The 17940-nt window shown below is 38.6% G+C and overlaps 2 protein-coding genes across 10 annotated transcripts in view; one reads left to right on the top strand and one right to left on the bottom strand.

Annotated features, from left to right (window-relative positions):
• Positions 1 to 11666, bottom strand: part of CACNA1C (calcium voltage-gated channel subunit alpha1 C) — a 453063-nt gene extending 441397 nt beyond the window's left edge. For all 6 annotated transcript variants that reach the window (XM_064421276.1, XM_064421282.1, XM_064421281.1 and 3 more), the window contains exon 1: positions 11522 to 11666. In XM_064421276.1, coding sequence (XP_064277346.1) covers positions 11522 to 11651 — 130 coding nt within the window. In that variant the 5' untranslated portion in view covers positions 11652 to 11666. The remainder of the gene's footprint in view (positions 1 to 11521) is intronic.
• Positions 1 to 17940, top strand: part of DCP1B (decapping mRNA 1B) — a 39774-nt gene that overhangs the window by 496 nt on the left and 21338 nt on the right. For 3 of the 4 annotated variants that reach the window (XM_064421287.1, XM_064421288.1, XM_064421290.1), the window contains exons 2-3: positions 1302 to 1342; positions 3072 to 3199. In XM_064421287.1, the coding sequence (XP_064277357.1) occupies positions 1302 to 1342; positions 3072 to 3199 (169 nt within the window). Of the gene's footprint in view, positions 1 to 1301; positions 1343 to 3071; positions 3200 to 16951; positions 17023 to 17940 lie in introns of those variants that run through there. The other variant, XM_064421291.1, reaches the window with a different exon arrangement.

Here is a 17940-nt window from a genome sequence, read left to right as displayed (position 1 = left end):
TGGAGGCTGGGGCTCAGCCTGGGGCTGTGCGAGAAAAGGGTTCAGCCTGGGCTGGTGTAGGCTGGGGTTTAGCCCGAGGCCATGGGGAGGATGGAGTTTAACTTAGAGCTGAGGAGGATGGAGTTTAGCCCAGGGCTGTGGAGGCTGGAGTTTAACCCAAATCTGGTTTTTATCCCAAGGCCATGGATGGCTGGGGTTTAACCCAGGGTTAGGTTTTATCCCAAGGCCATGGAAGATTGGGGTTTAACCCAAGGCTGGTTTTTAACCCAAGGCCGGTTTTTAACCGAAGGCCATGGAAGTCTTGGGTTTAACCCAAGGCTGGTTTTATTCCAAGGCCATGGAAGTCTTGGGTTTAACCCAAGGCTGGTTTTATTCCAAGGCCATGGAAGTCTTGGGTTTAACCCAAGGCTGGTTTTATTCCAAGGCCACGGAAGACTGGGGTTTAACCCAAGGCCAGTTTTTAACCCAAGCCTAAGGAAGGTTGGGGTTTAACCCAGGGCTGGTTTTTAACCCAAGCCTATGGATGTCTTGGGTTTAACCCAAGGCTGGTTTTTAACCCAAGCCTATGGAAGTCTTGGGTTTAACCCAAATCTGGTTTTTAACCCAAGGCCAGTTTTTATCCCAGGGCCATGCAATGCTGGGGTTTAACCCAGGGCTGGGTTTTAACTCAGGGCTCTGGGCCTCAGGTGCTCCTCTGCCCTTCCAGCACCTCTCATGGAACCCACACAGTGTAAAAGAGTGGTGGAGTTACCAGTGCCAAAAGCATTGTTGTAAGATGGACAAACATAATTACCTTGGGGAAACCCTAGGCAATAGAATAGAATTGAATTTAGGCTCTTGGCAGGTGGTTCTTGGCTTGCTGTAGCAGTGAGACTCAGGGCCTGTGTTTGAAGAACCTGCCCAATCTGCCTTTTGTGTTGTTTTGCCCCATTTCTGTGCCAAGCAACACCCCAGAGAGCAGGTGCCCTTTGAAAACCCCTCTCTCTGCCTCTTGCCTGTGTGTTGTAGCCTAGAATTAAGCCAGTGCAATGTTTAGTGCCCTGGTGGTGTGCCTTCAGCCTTCCCTCAAACCCTTGGTCAGCTGCATGGCGACCTGTGCTGGCTCCAGCCTCTCATCACCAACCTAAAAAATTTGGTTAATAATAATTCATAATTTAATAATAAGTAATTTAATATTTTTTTCCTGGCTTGGGTGAGAGAGGTGTAACTGATGGCACTGGTGAAACAGAGAAAAGGGGGGTCACTGATGCTGACCAAAACACTGCCCTGTTTTCAACTTTCTTCGTGTTCCTTTTCTTCAGGAGAAGACAGATGTGGAGGGCACGCTGTTTGTTTACACAAGGTGAGCACACTTTGGCAGGTACAGGTGAAACCTGTGGGAAAGCTTGCTGGGTTGGAGCACGGCTCAGTGAAATAAAATGCTCACCTTTGTCCAAGGGTGAAAAGAAACTGAAACTGCCAGAAGCAAATGGGGGAAGGAGAACCCTCTGAAGGAGACGTGGCCTTGTATTTTGATAAGACTTCCAAATGTGATTTAAATGTCAGTATGGGTAAACTGCAAGAAGTCTTCTGTGATGGTTTAAATAGGATTTTCAATTTAAAATTGTCTGAACAAAAAAGAGGGAAATAAATAATTGTATTGCTGAAAGGAAGGGAATGGCAGAGCTTTCAAAATACTGTGTCCCCTACTTAGGGAACTTGTGTCTGTTCAATTTTCATGAACTCTGCAGTGGCAGTGGTCCTCAGCAATTTCTCTGAGCTGCTCTCAGGTAAGTGGAGGTCAGGTGCTGTGAAATTCCCTCCACAAGAGCAAAGCAGCAGCCCTTTGTTGTGCTGGCACTAGGTGGATGTGGTGCTGCAGAACAGAAGAGGTGTTTCCTGGTGTTTCAGAGCTGGATAGCTGACAACATGAAACCTGGTCCTTCTGGGATTTGTTACCTTCCACTCTTGTTTTTGTTGCCTGAGGAAGTGTCCATTCAGGGCACAGGTTGCTGCCTGGCTGCACTTTAGGCAGCAGTGTGGAACAGGTTGTGAACTCTGAGTAACAGCATGCATTGCCCTCATCATCAGTTTTCACTTTAATTATCTGTGACTTCACACAAATTCATGAAGTCCTGTGGAAAACACGTTGCCAGCAGTTTGGAGACCACTGGTGCTGTGTTTGTTTCTTCTCATTACCTTAGTCACATTGTGAAATTATGTAACCATTTTACTTGGACTGACTTATTCACTGCCCAGCTCATCTTTGTGAATTACAGGAACAGTCAAAAAAATCAGACTTCCAACAACAGTGAAAGTGGACTGTTTGTTTGAAGGGAAATACTGACCCTTGCAAACAAGGATTATTTTTTTGGTTGACTCCAATCCTGTAATACAGGTTCCTGTATTTTGGTTTCATAGAGAGATCCACACACCAGCAATTAAGCAGAGGTGGCATTTTTCCCAAATGTTTAGCCATCATCTTTTCCTTTATTGCCAAACTTGGTTTGAGAGGAGTGTCTCCTGTCAGGACTGTGACAGGTTTAACAGTTTCATCTAAGTGACTTGAAGTTTAATCTCCATGAATGAGCAGAATGACTTGGAGTCATAGCATGGTTTAGGTTCATCATTTATCAGGGATTATTCAGGGATGGGGGAGGATTCACAGCTGCTCTGGGGCAACCTGTTTCAGTTTCTCACATGGTGACTTTTATCCTTACGTTTTAGGTGGTATAGAAAATTCTCTCTTTGGTGACTGTTAGTATCTGCAGTTGTTCTCCTGAGTGCTGAGAGCTTGCCTTGCCCTGACTTGTTTTAATTGCTGTTTTCTAGTCCAGTGAGGGTAGATGGTGGCACTGGCTCATGTGATGCTGATGACCTGTTTATTTCTCATACATAATGTAGGCCTTTGCCATGATTAAAAGGATTACCAAAACTGCAAGAGTCAATTGTTACTTCCTTGGCAACAAAATCAGATTTTTAGCATCTCTTAGAAATAAATAAATAATCAATTTGGAGCACTACCCAACAAAGAAATTCTTGTGATTTCCTTTTTCCTCAACTTGATGGAATTTCTACTGGTTCCTTTTCAGATCAGCTTCTCCAAGGCATGGTTTCACAATTATGAACAGACTGAGCATGGAAAACCGAACAGAACCCATTACCAAGGACCTCGATTTCCAGCTCCAGGACCCTTTTCTGCTCTACAGAAATGCCAGGTGTAAGTATGTGACACGTTGGGTGAAATACTGGAGTCAGGTTCTCCTCAGTCTGTTCTTGGTTAAGGCAGTCCAAGTGCTTGGACTGCAGCATTCAAGGGGTGAAACTGGAGGAGTGAATTTTGCTTTTTAGATGTGCTGAAAAAGAAGAATTACTCAGTGTTCCCTAAAATGCCACTAAAGAAAGTATTAGGATGTGCTTAGGAGTAATCTCCTCATTTAACTGACAAACTGTGGATGTTTGTGGTTGCCTGTAGGTGATGGGCTGAGACAGACAGGGAACGTGTGTGTGTGTGTGTGTGTTTTCTGAATACACCCCAGTCACTGCTAGGAAGCCTCAGTGTAATATTTGTAGTCTTGATTTGCTGCATAAAAATAGACAAATGCAGCCAGTCCAAGCCCAGTGTTCTGCTCCAGCTCCAGAACACTGTTCTTAGAGCATGTTGGAAGGCACTTGCTTCTCAGCTATTAGGCGTAACTCCTGACAACATAATGCTGAGTCTAATTTAAACCCTGCTGAAAGACCAAGTTATTACTTTGGGCTTTCTGTTGATCTTGCATGATTATCTTTGCACAAGAATTAGCAAGTGTCAGGCACGCTCAGAAATGGGTGGAAGACACGAGGAAGTTGATTTGTGCAGGCAGCTCTGCACACAGACTGTTGCCATGTGCAGGGAGCAGTTGGAAATCCCGTTTGGAGCTGTGCTTGGAAGCAGAGCTGTAGTACCTGATCTGGGCTTTGTCCTTGATGCATAAAAAAGCACATTTCAGAAATGGTTTGTGTGAACTGTGATGCTCAGGTGTTCCCTCTGGATGAGGTAAAGGCAGAAGCAATCCGTGGTTTGCAAAGCAGCCCAATTTGATAATCTGCTGGACCTTCTTATTTCATGAACTAATTTGGAGTTGGGAAATAGATCAAGAGGGAATCCTGTTGTTCACACGCACTATGTGGTAGAAGCAATAGAGAAAGAACATTCTGAATAGCCTAAATGAAACTGCTATTTTTGAGACTATTTTCTAAGCTGACAAAGAATTGGAATTCAGAAATTGAAAAGATTTGGAGACATCTCCAGGCTAATCTAGACTGGGCCAGACTTCAGGATTTTAAGTACTGTGACATCTCTTTATTCCATCTGATTCTGAAGGCTTTTTCTTATGTAGCTGTAATCTTTAATCTCATTTTGAAACTTCATTAGGAGTTTATGAATGTATATACCAATATCTACCTTTTGAAACCTGATACTTTAATTTTTCATTTTTGTTGACATAAGTGGTATAATGAGTAATTAGAAGTTGTTGTAATTTTTGTGGTGACAGAAAATAAGTTTTTTAGTCTGATTACTGCAAATAAATTGTAATTTGTTTATTTTTTTTACTAAGATAAAAATGAGGGTTTGGGGGATGTAAGCTGTTTTTTCACTAAGAGACATGAAAATTCTAGATTTGCAGAGTCTCAAATATAAGTAGCAGCCTGTGCTTCTGAGCAGGATGTCTGGGTCTGTGGATCTGATTTTTACCAGGGTTAGCTGTTTGATTTAACCATGGGTAAATCTGTACCTCTTAATTGAATTGAGAGTTTGGTTGTCTGAGAGTAGATTCATATTTGTTTTACTAAAAAAATCCCTATAAATTCTGTCAGTATGAGGCAAGTTCTGGTATAAGGTTATGTTACCCCTAGCTGTTTATCTTCCTAAAATATTCTTACAAAGGTTAATTATTATTTCTTCAAGAAAACTGAAGGTTTTGATACTTCAAAACAAAAGCTGTTGTTTTCTCAGATTTTCATGAAGACATCTGTTTCCAGAGCAAATTGGAAGACAATTTTTACCAACTCATTTGAGTTGTCCAGGTTTCTTTAGGTCCCTGCAGTTCACTTAGTGATTTCTTCATTGAGTTGCACATACACCTTTTGCCCTTTCTTCCTTATTTTGTATTTCAAAGCCTTTGCAACATGAAATAAAGGGATTTCCTTCACAATAAGTATGGGTTTTTCACAAAGGTCTCATCCAGACACAGTTCTGAATATCCTCTTGAATTTTCTACATTAATATTTTCTTGCTCTTACACAACTTGCCTTTATAGCTTTTTGCAAAACTAAGGCTTGAGGCTTATTTTTAAATGAAGTTTGCATACAAAACTGGGGTGTTTAGGCCTTTATATTGTCATATTATTTTTATCTCCTGCTTTCACATACTAACAAGGAGTACTCAGTAATAGCTGTTTACTCTGCAGAACAGTGGATGGTTTGGCAGCTACTTAAGAGTATCTGGAAACAAATTCTCTTTTTTCTAACATGTTGTTTGACTTGGTGACTTCTTAGGCTGCTTTTCATACATGTCTCCTTATTAGATCTAACAAAACTAACAATTTCCTCTGCATTTTTTATTGCTGGCCTTGCCCATTGTTTTGTTTCTTCCAATATTCAAAATTCATTTTGTACAGCTGAGTATCTGTGGCTGATTGTATCACACAGTCTAAAATAAATAATTTTGGCAGCAAAAGATGGTACTTGCATACTGCACAAGCCCAACAACATTTTGTGATATAACAGCTATCCTTTTGTAAAGCTTGATTTGTATCCAATATATGATCACAATAGGAAAAAAAATTTCCAAAACTGTACACAATAAATGTAGATTTTAGAAGTTCTTAAAATATAAATGGTATAATTCATATTTTTACTTTCTTTTTTCATATTTATTTTATTGTTTCATATGATGCTGGTCATCTTAAATTGAATTATTGTCTGAACACCATGTTGGAGGCACAGTCTCATTCCAGGACTTTTCAGGCTGGATTTGGGATCCATGCCAGTTAATGTTTGCCCTGATCCACTATTTCACAGCAAACTTTCTTTTGGGAAATCTGTTAGGGTAGAGCTGGGGTTATTCATTTCAAAGCCAGGAGGGAAGCTCGAATTACAGTTTTTAATGCCAGCAGAAATCTTTGTCCACCAAGGAACAGAAGGTTTATGGCTCAAACAGGCAATTTTCAATGTGACCTTTAAACTTCTGTAGTTAACTGCAATTTTAAATGCTTGCTTTCTGAGAGCAAGACAGTAGTTCTGGTTTTGTTTAGGTGGTCTAACAAACCTAAAAATTTCATGAGTTATGTATTTGACTAATCTTAACTACATAATGATTACTTTTTTCATTAGTTTTTGGAGATAGTTATTAGGAAAACCAATATTCAGAGCTTGCTGCTTAAACCTTGATGCTGCTTGATACGAAATAGTTCAGAAGAAATACATAGCAGTAAATTATTGATTAAATTACCTTAATTTTCTCCCTTTAGCAGCTGTATAATAATTACAGCTATTCCCCACTCTCTGCTGTACCAGGTGTTTTTGTCTGTGTGCTGGGTCAGGGAATTGTTTCTTGATTTCACTCATTTACCTTTTCATCACTGAATTCTGCTTTTGATGCTTATAGGCAACAGGGAGTTTGGGGAATATTAAGTTGCTTATCTCAGAGCTGGCTTCACCTTGAGCATTTTAGCTGCCAAGAACACAAGATCCTACCTTAAAATAGTATGCTAATTGTGACAGTGATCTGATACAGGTTAATTGGGTGCTTTTCTGCTATATTGAGTGGAAAAAGAAACTGTGTGACATGTCAACCAGTATTTCTCTCTGACAGTTTCTGCACCTATTTGGACACAGGAGTTACTTCTCACTTCGTGCCACACTGTAGCAAGGGCTTTGCTCCTGTCACCCTCTCAGCCTGAAATGGAGAACAGCCTTCCTGGTGAAAGGTGTCTGCTGAATTTGGGCTTTTTTAGAGGTTCAGCAGGTGGTACCAAAGCAGAGCAGACATGCCTGGTTTTGGCAAAGCTGTCCTGACACACGTGGTCTGTACACAACCTTACACTTGTTTCAGCTTTTCACTTTAACCTGCTGCCATGTCTAGCAGAACCCTGAACATTTTGTATTATTTTCCCAGATTTCTACACTGCAGAGACATCTGGTAAATGGGATGGGAGGGAGAGGGAAGTTTGCCAGCTGTCTAAAGGAATTTTGTGGGTTTTATCTGTGGTTTGTGGGTTGGGGTTTTTTTTTTTCTTCCCCCATAATTCATAATTATGTATGAAAATTTTACCAAATATATGCTTGACAGCTAGTGCTTGTAAAATGTTTAGGAAAAGGTAACAGTGTATATTTTCCTCAAACTACTGTTTTTCATTCTTAGATTGTTACAGCATCCATGAGTGCTCTCAAATAGAGCAACTCATCTTCTTTTGAGACTGATTGTGGCTCACTTTAGTTCACCCTTCTAAGGAAATACATCCTGATAAAAATACAAATGGATTACAAGTGTCCCACCTCTGCAGTGACCCTGCAAGTAGCATTTCTTTTGTAAAAAAACATCTCAGCTTGAAGACTTTACAAGTTTACTTCTGAAGGGAAAAGGTAGGAAGCAACAAGAAGAGAATCAGAGTGATATGTAAAAAAGAATATATAATGAAAACCAATCCTCTTTTGGCTACCATAGTGTATTTTTCCCCTTAAAATGTGTTCATAATCTACACTACATTATTGTGTAATACAGTATTTTAAACCTTTTCTTTATGATTTTTTTTTGAATTTGAGAATGAAACCAGCATTTGGTGGTTAAATTTCCTTGTGTATATATTTAGACTTGGCCTTCTGCATATTGACCAATAAACTACTCCTTGCTCAATTGAAACAGACAAAATAGACATTCTAGCCGTTGTCTTTATGATGTAACAGAGTTTCTGTTTGATGTTTTTAGTTTGGTAAAAATACCAATTTAGAAAGGAGAACCTTCTCTATCAGCCTCTGTCCTGCCAACATTCAGTATCAGTTCCAGTATCAAAACCCCAACAGGATGAATGCAGAAAATAGAAATGTGTGTTCAATTGATTACTCCCCAAATGCTCATTCATCGTTCAGAATTTTAAAACAAATGCCTGTAAATGAGTTTAACTTAGTCCAGTTTGTATTGTTTTTTCTCTAAATGTCTCCAAATCAGTGGTCTACTGATTCAGAAACATTACATGGCTTTCTGTTGCTGCATTATTACACAAAATGCAATGCTTTTGTCACAACTGAATAACTTAAAACCAGGTTTTTTTAGCTTAACTTTGTTTGCAGAACTATTATTCTGGCCAGCTACAACCTGCATGTTTTGTTTAAGAAAATATTTCTGTAGTTTAAAACCCTTTGAAAAGTGTTTGCCATTTTGAAACAAAAGTGCAAACTCAAGCTGTAGAACTGCTAAATAATTTTGGCAGAAGGGCCTTGCCCTTCTTAGGGATGTATTCTTCTCAGCCTGGTTTTTTGCTAAACAGTTCTGGGTAAAGCTGTTTTTGAAAAATCTGCCTGGACTGACTGGTGCCATTTTTCAGAATACAAATGTTTGTTGTTTACCTGAAATTCTGTCCTTGGAGACACTTTTGTCTCAGAGATACAAACAAATCTCTCCTCTTTTCCATTCCAGTTTCTCTCCTTTGATCAGCATTTTAAAAATTCATTGTGTATCCAGCAAGACAGAACAACAGCAGAGGTCATGATTGTCTTCCCTGGATGTTCCTGGCCTTAAAGTGAAACCTCAGTTTTGCTGAGAGTGTTGGAATACTAACACTCTTGAGCATAGGCATTATTTTCCTTTTTTAAATTTCCAAAGGAAACACACACACTGAAAATAATTAATGTTTTTTGTAAGAATTAATTCTAAACCCAGAAAATGAAGGATGCAGCATGAACTTTGTCATGTTGCATGCACTTTTTTTGGAAGCCTGTTTAAGTTTCTGTCCAACTTAACTGTTTCATGGTTTGTAATCTGCAAATTTTCTTGAGAGAAGCAAGGAAGCTTCTTACTGCCTCTATTTATTGGATTCATAGTGATGACTTTTTTTTTTCCATGCAAGTTGGCCTCTGGCACTCAGTTTATTGATTTCCTTGTACCTACACTCAAATTACCTGTTCATAAACCAATTAATAAAAATATAGATAAAGGCATTACTAATTTTCTACTACATTTCCCATATAGCTCCTGCCTTTGTGGTCTATACTTCAACTAACCAATGATTTTAATGTGCTTAGAAAATGGTAAAAGTTACATCAGAATATCAAGGAAAATAATAAACTGCCCCTTGGAAATAGTATAGATACCAATTTATATTTTTATCACTAAAACCATAAAATATGTGCATTTATATGTTAGGTTTTCATGCTTTCTGTCTCATTTTAATTTTCAAGGCTACCTGAAAATCTTTAATGCCTGCCTGCTGAGATATAAAAATATTATTATAACTTGATGGCATAAATTAATAGTGCTGTCAGGGGTAGATGGACATGCAGCAGTGCTGTCTCAAGGAAAGTGGATTTTAACATCAGTAATTATGGTTTAGCAGTCAGGTTATTTGGCTTGCCTGTTCTAGAGTGCACAAACTGCAGGGTTTGAAACCTGTGGCTAAACTCTGCTTAAATCCATGGAAGGAGGAGTGCATTTTTAACCTAGGGAAGGGAACATGAAAATCAATTAAAAATAAATCAACTGAAAAAGTGCCATAGAATATAGTTTTTTATGGAAACTTGTAGTTGATCATGATTTCTTCTTTCCCCAAGTGTCTTTCATACTGAAGCTGCCACTGTCCTGAGCAGAACACTGGACTAAGTGAACTGCAGAGCCATACTAAAGTATTATTGTGACTCTGGGAGTAGCAGCTATTAATTAATTCAGCTTTAGGGTGTTTGGGGTTTTTTTTCCTGTGTATTGTGGAGAATAAATCTATCATTTAGGTTTTTATATTCATATTTTAAAAGGGAGGAGGAACTACAAAATTCATTTTTGTTTGTTGTTTTTAAAGCAAAATTGTTTGTACTAATAAGTATTTCTAATTTTAGTTTTTCCAGTGCTGCCTTAATATTCATATTTTCCTTTAAATGAAATACAATTTATGTTTTTCAGTGGAATTTGTAGACACCACTTCTGAAGGCCCTAAGTTTTAATTTCTGATGCGTAACACCACGTCCCCGTCACGACGCTCAACTCAGCACAGATCTTTTCTACTCAGACTTTCTAAACAGGATGTTTTAGCTGTTTCTTCCTCACCCTTCCTACCCTGAGGATTTTGGGCCAATTGTGGAAGCCTCTGGCTGAGCAAAGCAAACAGGTTTTTGTTTGTCAAGTGGCTTTTTGCAGCTATAACCATGATGACTGCAGCCCTCTTTTTGCTCTAATGTTGTTTTTCTGTTGTGTGTTGAAGGTGCTTAAAAAAAGTAAGGGAAAGAAGTGCAGCAATGCTAATGTAGATTTTCAGTTTCAGCCCTATCTGGAAGTCGAGTATGCCATGTGAGAAGAAGCAGGCTAAGACAAAAAAGCTGTGTAGTTTTTAGATGGCTGCTAATTATTTTGTGTGTGGTGCAGCTGTATCTCAGCTCAGGCAAACAAATCAGTAGGAAAAGGGTATGGAATAGAGTTACAGCCACGTATCAAACATCCCACCTTAGGGGATGAGTTTCTGCATGGGATGGCAGGAGAGTAATGCTGCATATATCTGCTAGACACAGTCTTTGTTTCCCATTTATGGATGTCAGCATATAAGCAACAAATTAGCTTGTCTGGAGGTTTACTGTGGGGAGTGCAGTGCCAGTGCTGGGCATTCCTGACGTCTTTGCAAAGATAAGATAGGCATATGATGCAGTAATGCTCAAGAGCTGGGCTTGCAGCAGATAATGATTTTTTTTCGCAGGGGTTATTTTCATGTGACTACCTGCATACCCTCTGCTTCACGCAGAATAAAATGGTAGGTGTTTCAGGAGCAGGGGAAATATGTATATGAGTGCCTACGTATTTCTCCTGCAAACGAGGATATTCCAGAGCTGGTTGCTTTTCACAAATCCCTTGTGTAACCGCCTTTGCGGCTTAATCCCTTCACATACGCACACATGTATTTAGTATTTTCAGCTTTCCTATGTTTTAACCTTCTTGGCCTCTTTGTCTACAATAAAAAAAAATAAATTTCTTTCATTATCCTTATACTTTCATTCCTTTTTTTTAATCATGTCACGGTGGAAGCAGGAAAGCAATGTTCATAAGATGCTCAAAATACAATATATAACCAAGAGAAGCCGTCCATGTACTTAACTCCCCAGATTTGAGAATTACTAGAATTATCTAAATCCTGTGGTGCTGTGATCACACATCCAGGGCTTCCCAGTCCATGATCACCAAACACTGCTGTGAGGTATTAGGGTAGTCTCCTGCCTTACACAGATTGCTCTAGTTAAACAGGAAGGCAGCACTTACAGCAGCTCTGAGTACAGTTTCTGTGCACACGAGTGGGTGATGCTGTCTTACCTCCAGGTTTGATGTAGAAGCAGTTCAGCTGAGTTTCGTGCACCAGCTTCCCCTTGTACTTGGTGTCGGGTTCCCCGGGTTGGTGGCTGGGCAGGGGGTGATATGCTTGCCGAACCAAGGCTTGAAACATTTTAAAATTCCAAGGAGCGTTGAAGCAGCTGAAGCTAAGTGTATTTTCTATAGATAGTGAAGGCACATTCCTTTTGGTTAATTTCCTTGCTTCAGGGTTATGTAATAGCCTTGTACAGAAGTTAAAACCTGAATATTGTTTTAAATTGCTGACAGTTGTATCTTCTAATCTAGGAACTATTTTCTAGCTCTTTGAAACGCTTTCAATATCTTGAATTCTCCTTCCTTTTCTTGCTGTTCACTCCTAATCCTTTGCTTGTCCTCTGTGCCTTATGCTCAGTTGGAGCCTCCTCCTCCCCCTGTCCGTTTTTCAGGAAAACTTGGATTGAGGAGTGAAGATAATGGGCGCCATCCACCCATCAGCTCATCACCTCAGCGAGCCATGACGATCTCTGGTTTCTGTATATCCACACGGGCTCCTCTGATAATGTCCTCTTGTGCTTGAAAAAAATAGGTTTGCTTAGCAGAGGGTGGACTACACTCCTGACATAGCCAGAAAACTTCTCTTGGAATGTGAGCTTGCTTACTCACACTCTTTTATATGTGTGTGTATATATATAAAAATATTTGTAACCTTCTCTCAAAACATGGAAGATAAATATGTGAGCAAGTGTATCCCACAGCACATATACAAGCTGCTCACTTCTGTCTAACTTTGATTTAATACAAGCTCTTGAGTGCCTCATCAGCGCTCTCTTTGTCAAAACAAACCTTAAATCGGCACTAAAGAATACTTTTCAATTACAGGAGGGAAGAGGAAAGAAACCCTTCCCAAGTGTAAGATAGCATACCCTTTAAAGGACAAGGAATGTGTTATATACAGAAACATGGTGCAAGTGCTGCGGTGGAATTTCACTCAGGCTGCAAAGGCAGTGTTGCTTTTTTGTCTTCACTGCTTTCCAAACCAGTAACAGCACTGGGCTTAATGCCTGCTGCCTGCTCTGCTTCAGTGGCTGGGGCTGCAGCCCAGTTGTGGGGTTTGCATCAGGGCCTCCTTTCATGCAGTATAAAATCTTCATCGTGCATTGCTCAAAATCAATCTCAGAAAATACCCCGGTGGGTTTTTCCTGCTGGCATTGTTATTTTGGACATACATATGCCCAGGACTTTTAGAGCCTGTTTTAATAATCCCTTTGCATAACAGAGGTATTATTTACATGCATTTAACCAACCAGAGAGATTCTGTAGCCAGGGGGGAAAAAAAAAAAAAGTTATGTAGGTTCAGGTCGGATGTCAGCAATAAAGGGACTAAGAAGATTCTTGCTGTGGATCATCTGCTGCTGCCCATTGTCTTAGACAGGATATGGACTTTCTGTTTGAGATTTACCAATACTTTTGGCTCTGTCAAACAAACTGCTTTTCTGTAAAATTTCAATATCCTTTCCTAAACAACAAATCCTCTATACAGGCTTGTGTAGCATCTCGCAATTAACAAGTTCATGAAATTTCATAATAATTAGAAAAAGGAGTGAAATAACATTAGATTTTTTTTGTGAGTATGCTATGTCTTCCTGCACGACTTTGCTGCCTTCTGTTTATTGTTACCTGTTGGTTTTATTCTGGTTTCTCTCCTGTGAATTTGTATTTCTAACATTCTTCAACAGAAAAGAAAGTAGATGTTCAAATTTGCACTGAGAGTTAAAAACTGAAGGAGGGGAGAGACTGAGGAAGCAGCTGATGATTATTGTTAAGTTTTATTCCTAAAGGATTATGCATAAGCTAGTAAAACCCCGCTGACTTCTGAAACAAAATGAAATACACATTTTTAATTTGTGTGGAAACAATACAGTTGCTGCAGTGAAAATAGTCCCATGCAAAAATCCCAAATTTTTATTTAAATATGACTGTATCTCTAGTCTATAATCAGGGATTCAGAGTTGCAGGGTACCTCCCAGTGCTGCTATTGTGAAATATCTAGCTGCTAATATAAAATGAATTTGATAAATATGAAGGGGTTTTTTTTTCAGTTGAATTACAGGTTAAATAAGAAACTGTTTACTACCTAAATTACATTTTCTAGGTGACAAACTTGATCTCAGGGGTGCATTGTTTCTCTCTTTGTTCATCTACACAGAACATTCTGTATTCTTGCACAGAGAAAGTCTTGTGTGCAAGATTAGAGGAAAGTCAGTAAACTTCTGACCACTAACTTCAATTGTTCAAAGAAAATTTTAAATTAGATAAAAATATGTTAATATAGTAATGAAAGGAAAAAAGCCACGAGGTAGTTGAAAGGGGTGTATTTGTATCTTCATGAAAGAAATTAGTAAATTGCAATTTCACAAGTAAAATGGAGGTGAAACAGTAATATTAATACTTTAATGATCCTTCAGCATTCAAGCAGGTAAAAATGCAGTGACCATATGTGAATGCTAAAGGGTTCAGGGTGAAATTTAGCTTGTGAACACAGTGTGAACCTACCCTGTTGCCTGTCATTCTGTGAGAACAGTGAACATCCTTTCTGTGCCTGTGAAATTGTATTGTATTGCTAAAAATTGTACTGCAAAGTTTCTGTCTGAGGCTCCACAGACAAGCAGATGTTACTGAAGGCAGTGTAACACTGACTGCAAGAGAAGGAATGGCTACAGAAGAGTAGAGAACTCTTTAATGAGTGGGCTACAGGCTGTGGCAAAGCAATAAAAGGGAGTGCATTAGGTACACTGTAAATATCAACTAAGTGTTTGAGATCTTAGCAGGAGTAGTTGACTTTTGCCTATTTCTATGTGGATTTTTTAAAATTATTTTTCTAACCATTTTAGAACTAGAGATGGTGTAGGAAAAATGAAACAATTGCCTATCCAAAATGATGTTGTGTAGGGAGTATACAAATGGAAAAATACAAAAATGGGGGGTTTAAATTATCTTGATTTTAGGGTATTTCTTATGTGTTTCTTGTTACAAGAACAAGGAGATATACAAGTAACTCAGCCTTTTATTGTTGCAGGCTAAGAACTCAGTCCAGATCTGCAAATGTATTTCCATTACTTAGGATCTGAAGGTATGCAGTGGAGAAATAAGAGATGAGATCACAACAGTCAGAATTAGAAACATCATGTATAGTTAAGGTTGCTTATTTTCTTCATGAAGCCCTTTCTGAAGTTGTTCATTATTTTGTGGGAGTTAAACCATTTGGAGTGACAGCTCATCATACTGATTATAGTAAAAATTCAGGTTTCAGGAAAAAATGACATCTATTGAACACCTATTTGAGGTTAAAATAGTCTCCTCTTTTTTGTCTTCTCTTGTAATATACTGGAAAATGGCATTGTCAGAGTTTGGAAAACAATTTGACCTTGAACTTAACTATAACTGTGGAATTAGAGGAGTACCTTTGGCAGGTGCCTCAGAGATGCACTTTAAAAATAATTGGGAGCATATTCTTAGATTGGACTAAATTATAAATGAAAACCTTGCTGTGAGGATCCTGGTGAGTCCTCTAGCAGCTGTGTGTGTCACAGGCAGCAGAGCAGCTCTTCCCCGTGGGACTGGAAGCCCAGATACTCCACAAGAAACACATGGAAGCTGCTGCTTTTCTTAACATAGGGGAAAGAAAAAGGCTGGAAATTGAGACACTGAAGGCAGCTCTCCTTTCTGTTCTTTCCAATAAAAGCAATTTTTTTGTTATCTCGAGGTTGGAAGAGATGTGTTGTCCCCTTCTTGATTGAGCAGTGTTCTCTCTGCTTTTTGTTACTAGGTAGGAGTGAAGTGCACAGAATCAAGAAAAGGTTCCTAGTTTAACCTCTTCCACTTTTGACAGTCTCCTTTTAATATAAACCTTTCTGCTGATGGAAGGTATGGATTTATATTTAACTTAGATTTGTGTAAGGCATTGTTGTGTTCTGCTCAGGTGTAGATCAGGGCCTGCCTTCATTTTGGTGTGTTGAAGACATGTTTTATTGTTTGCTTTAGAAAGTGAGCAGAGAATATAGAGCACAGGTAAGGTAAAAAATAATCCTTCCAGGTGTTGAGGAGTTGCAGTTTTTTTCCAGTTAGCCTTTCTCTGATGGATTTTTATTTCACAGGAGCCCTGCTTGTGCTGAGTGAGGATATTTGGATGTAGTTTTTAGCTTATGGAACTCTCGTCTGACGGGAACATTTTAGAAGTCTATTGTGAAATAGTAACGGGAACCATTTGTTATTTAAGAGAGCCTATTTATAAGAAAAAATATTTAAGAACAACTTGTTATTTAAGAAATTGATAGCCTGGCGTCTACAGCCTTCCTGCCTTAATTTCAGTGTCACACACCATCATGATTTAAAAATTATTTGGAACTGATGATGCAATGGCAAGAGGTGTGACTGGAAAACCAGTGGTGTGGGGGGAAAAAAATATATTATCTAAGCCAGATGGATCATAACATAGATGCTATTCCTGTGGCAGGACTAAAAATTTCTTGTAGCATCAACAGAAGGCATGTTTAAGGGAAATCTTGCAAATATAGTTTGCATTTGGGCTCTTTTCCAAAAAAAGTAAAGAACCTGCTGATGGACTCTTACATCTGCTGAGCTTTATGGAAATAAGTGCATCAATGAGCTTTAAATTTTACTGCAGTACTAACAGAACTTCAGCTTTGAGGCCATTTAGGGGACTTTCCAGTGACCCTATTTTGTTTGACAGCTACACAGTTGATTTTTCTTCATAAAAATTTCTGATAAATTTGGATGAAAAATCTGCCTGAAGTCAGTGTCTCACAGTAGAGTCACAGACATGATTTATTAAACCATCCACCATGTCTGTGCTGTCCTTTTTTTGCCTCATGAAACCAGAAGTATTTACTGGCTCTGTCTGGAAGTCTGCAAATTGGTCCCCCAACTTTCACAACTGATAGATGATGGTAGGAATATTTCAGGGTCCATTTTATTAACAAAAAATTTGTCTTGATTTTTAAGGCATAGTTCCAAGAACAATTAAACAGATGGTGGTGACGAACTTCTTCTTGACTTCAGTCATGTTGCCAATCACTGCCCACTCTCAAACCATTTGCTTTTGGGGGAAGGAGGTCTGGAGGGGCTTTTGCATTTTTGGGGGGGTTTTGTTGTTGCATATTTTGTGGTTATTTTTTTAATGAAATTATTTTAACAGTTCCCTCAGTTGAATTTCACTGGTTAAGCTGAAAAATGGCCATGTGTAATTATTGCTTTGCATTGACATGTCTCTGAGTAGGATTCTTTCTCCTTTAACAACTGGTTTGGTTATGTTTTAGGGGACTTTTTTTGTAGCTTGCTTGTTCATATATAATATTTTAAACATTTGAGATAATGGAAATACCAAGTCATCCTTTTCCCTGTCTTTGTTAACAGTTCTCCAAATAAGTGGATCAGGAGCTTTATCAACCTTTAAATGAAAGAACAAGTGTCTGATCATTTAACAGGTAGAGCCTTTTCAGAGCTTTTTAGGAAGTCAGGTTAAGCTCATAGCAAAATACACATTTTTGATGTTTGAAAAACTCTTACCTTGGTTCAATTTATTGACTTTTTTATGCCTGAGGAATCATTAAAATTTTGACTTCTCTTTAAAATCTTCCAGAAATACCGGGATATAGCCAGAAAGAAATTTCCATTATTTAGAAACAAATGCATACAACTAATACATATTTTGTATTGTGCAGCTTTGCACCATGTTGAGAAGCAAAAGGCCTAAAAATTCCAGTCCTGTTGATAAGCCATATTTCTCTCAATATGTTATAACAGGATACAATTGAAATCTTTTTCTAGTGTTTTGGGTTTAAGTATCTAAAGAGCAAAATTTTGTGTTTGAAAGAATTTAAAGCCTGCTTAGAGCTAAAAGAACTTTAAGACTCCTAAACTAGGAAATACCAGAGTTAAGGCTGGTTGTGCAATCTCTCTGTTTATGGACTTTTATATGGTGTGGTTTTCTTCTTTTGCAATAAGGACTTTGTTTCAGCTATCAAACAGTTGGAGTGGTGCTCACATGGAGAGGCTCCTCAGTATTCTGGTTTTTTCCTCATTACTCATGCATGGCCTTTGTTATATGCCACTGGAGTTCTGCACTGGAGTCAGAATTATTGGGTTTTCATGTTGTTTTCTCCAATAATCATCACTATAAAAGCTGGTAACTCACGAACAAAGAGAACTGTTTTACCTTGCTCAGATGATAAATATTATTCTTCCCATTTCACAAATTGGGATCCTAGGGCAGAGTAGTTACAATTAGCATGGAGTGTCTGACTTTAATTACTCAAGCCAATTTTTTCCAATGTATTTATTATTCATATGTTCAAAAATACTTCTTACAGACTTGGATTGGGATGCTTGCTGTTTTTGCAGGC

This window comes from Passer domesticus, chromosome 5, assembly GCF_036417665.1.
Source record: "Passer domesticus isolate bPasDom1 chromosome 5, bPasDom1.hap1, whole genome shotgun sequence".
In the NCBI taxonomy this organism is placed as follows: domain Eukaryota; kingdom Metazoa; phylum Chordata; class Aves; order Passeriformes; family Passeridae; genus Passer; species Passer domesticus.
This window is presented reverse-complemented; position numbering and strand designations above follow the sequence as displayed.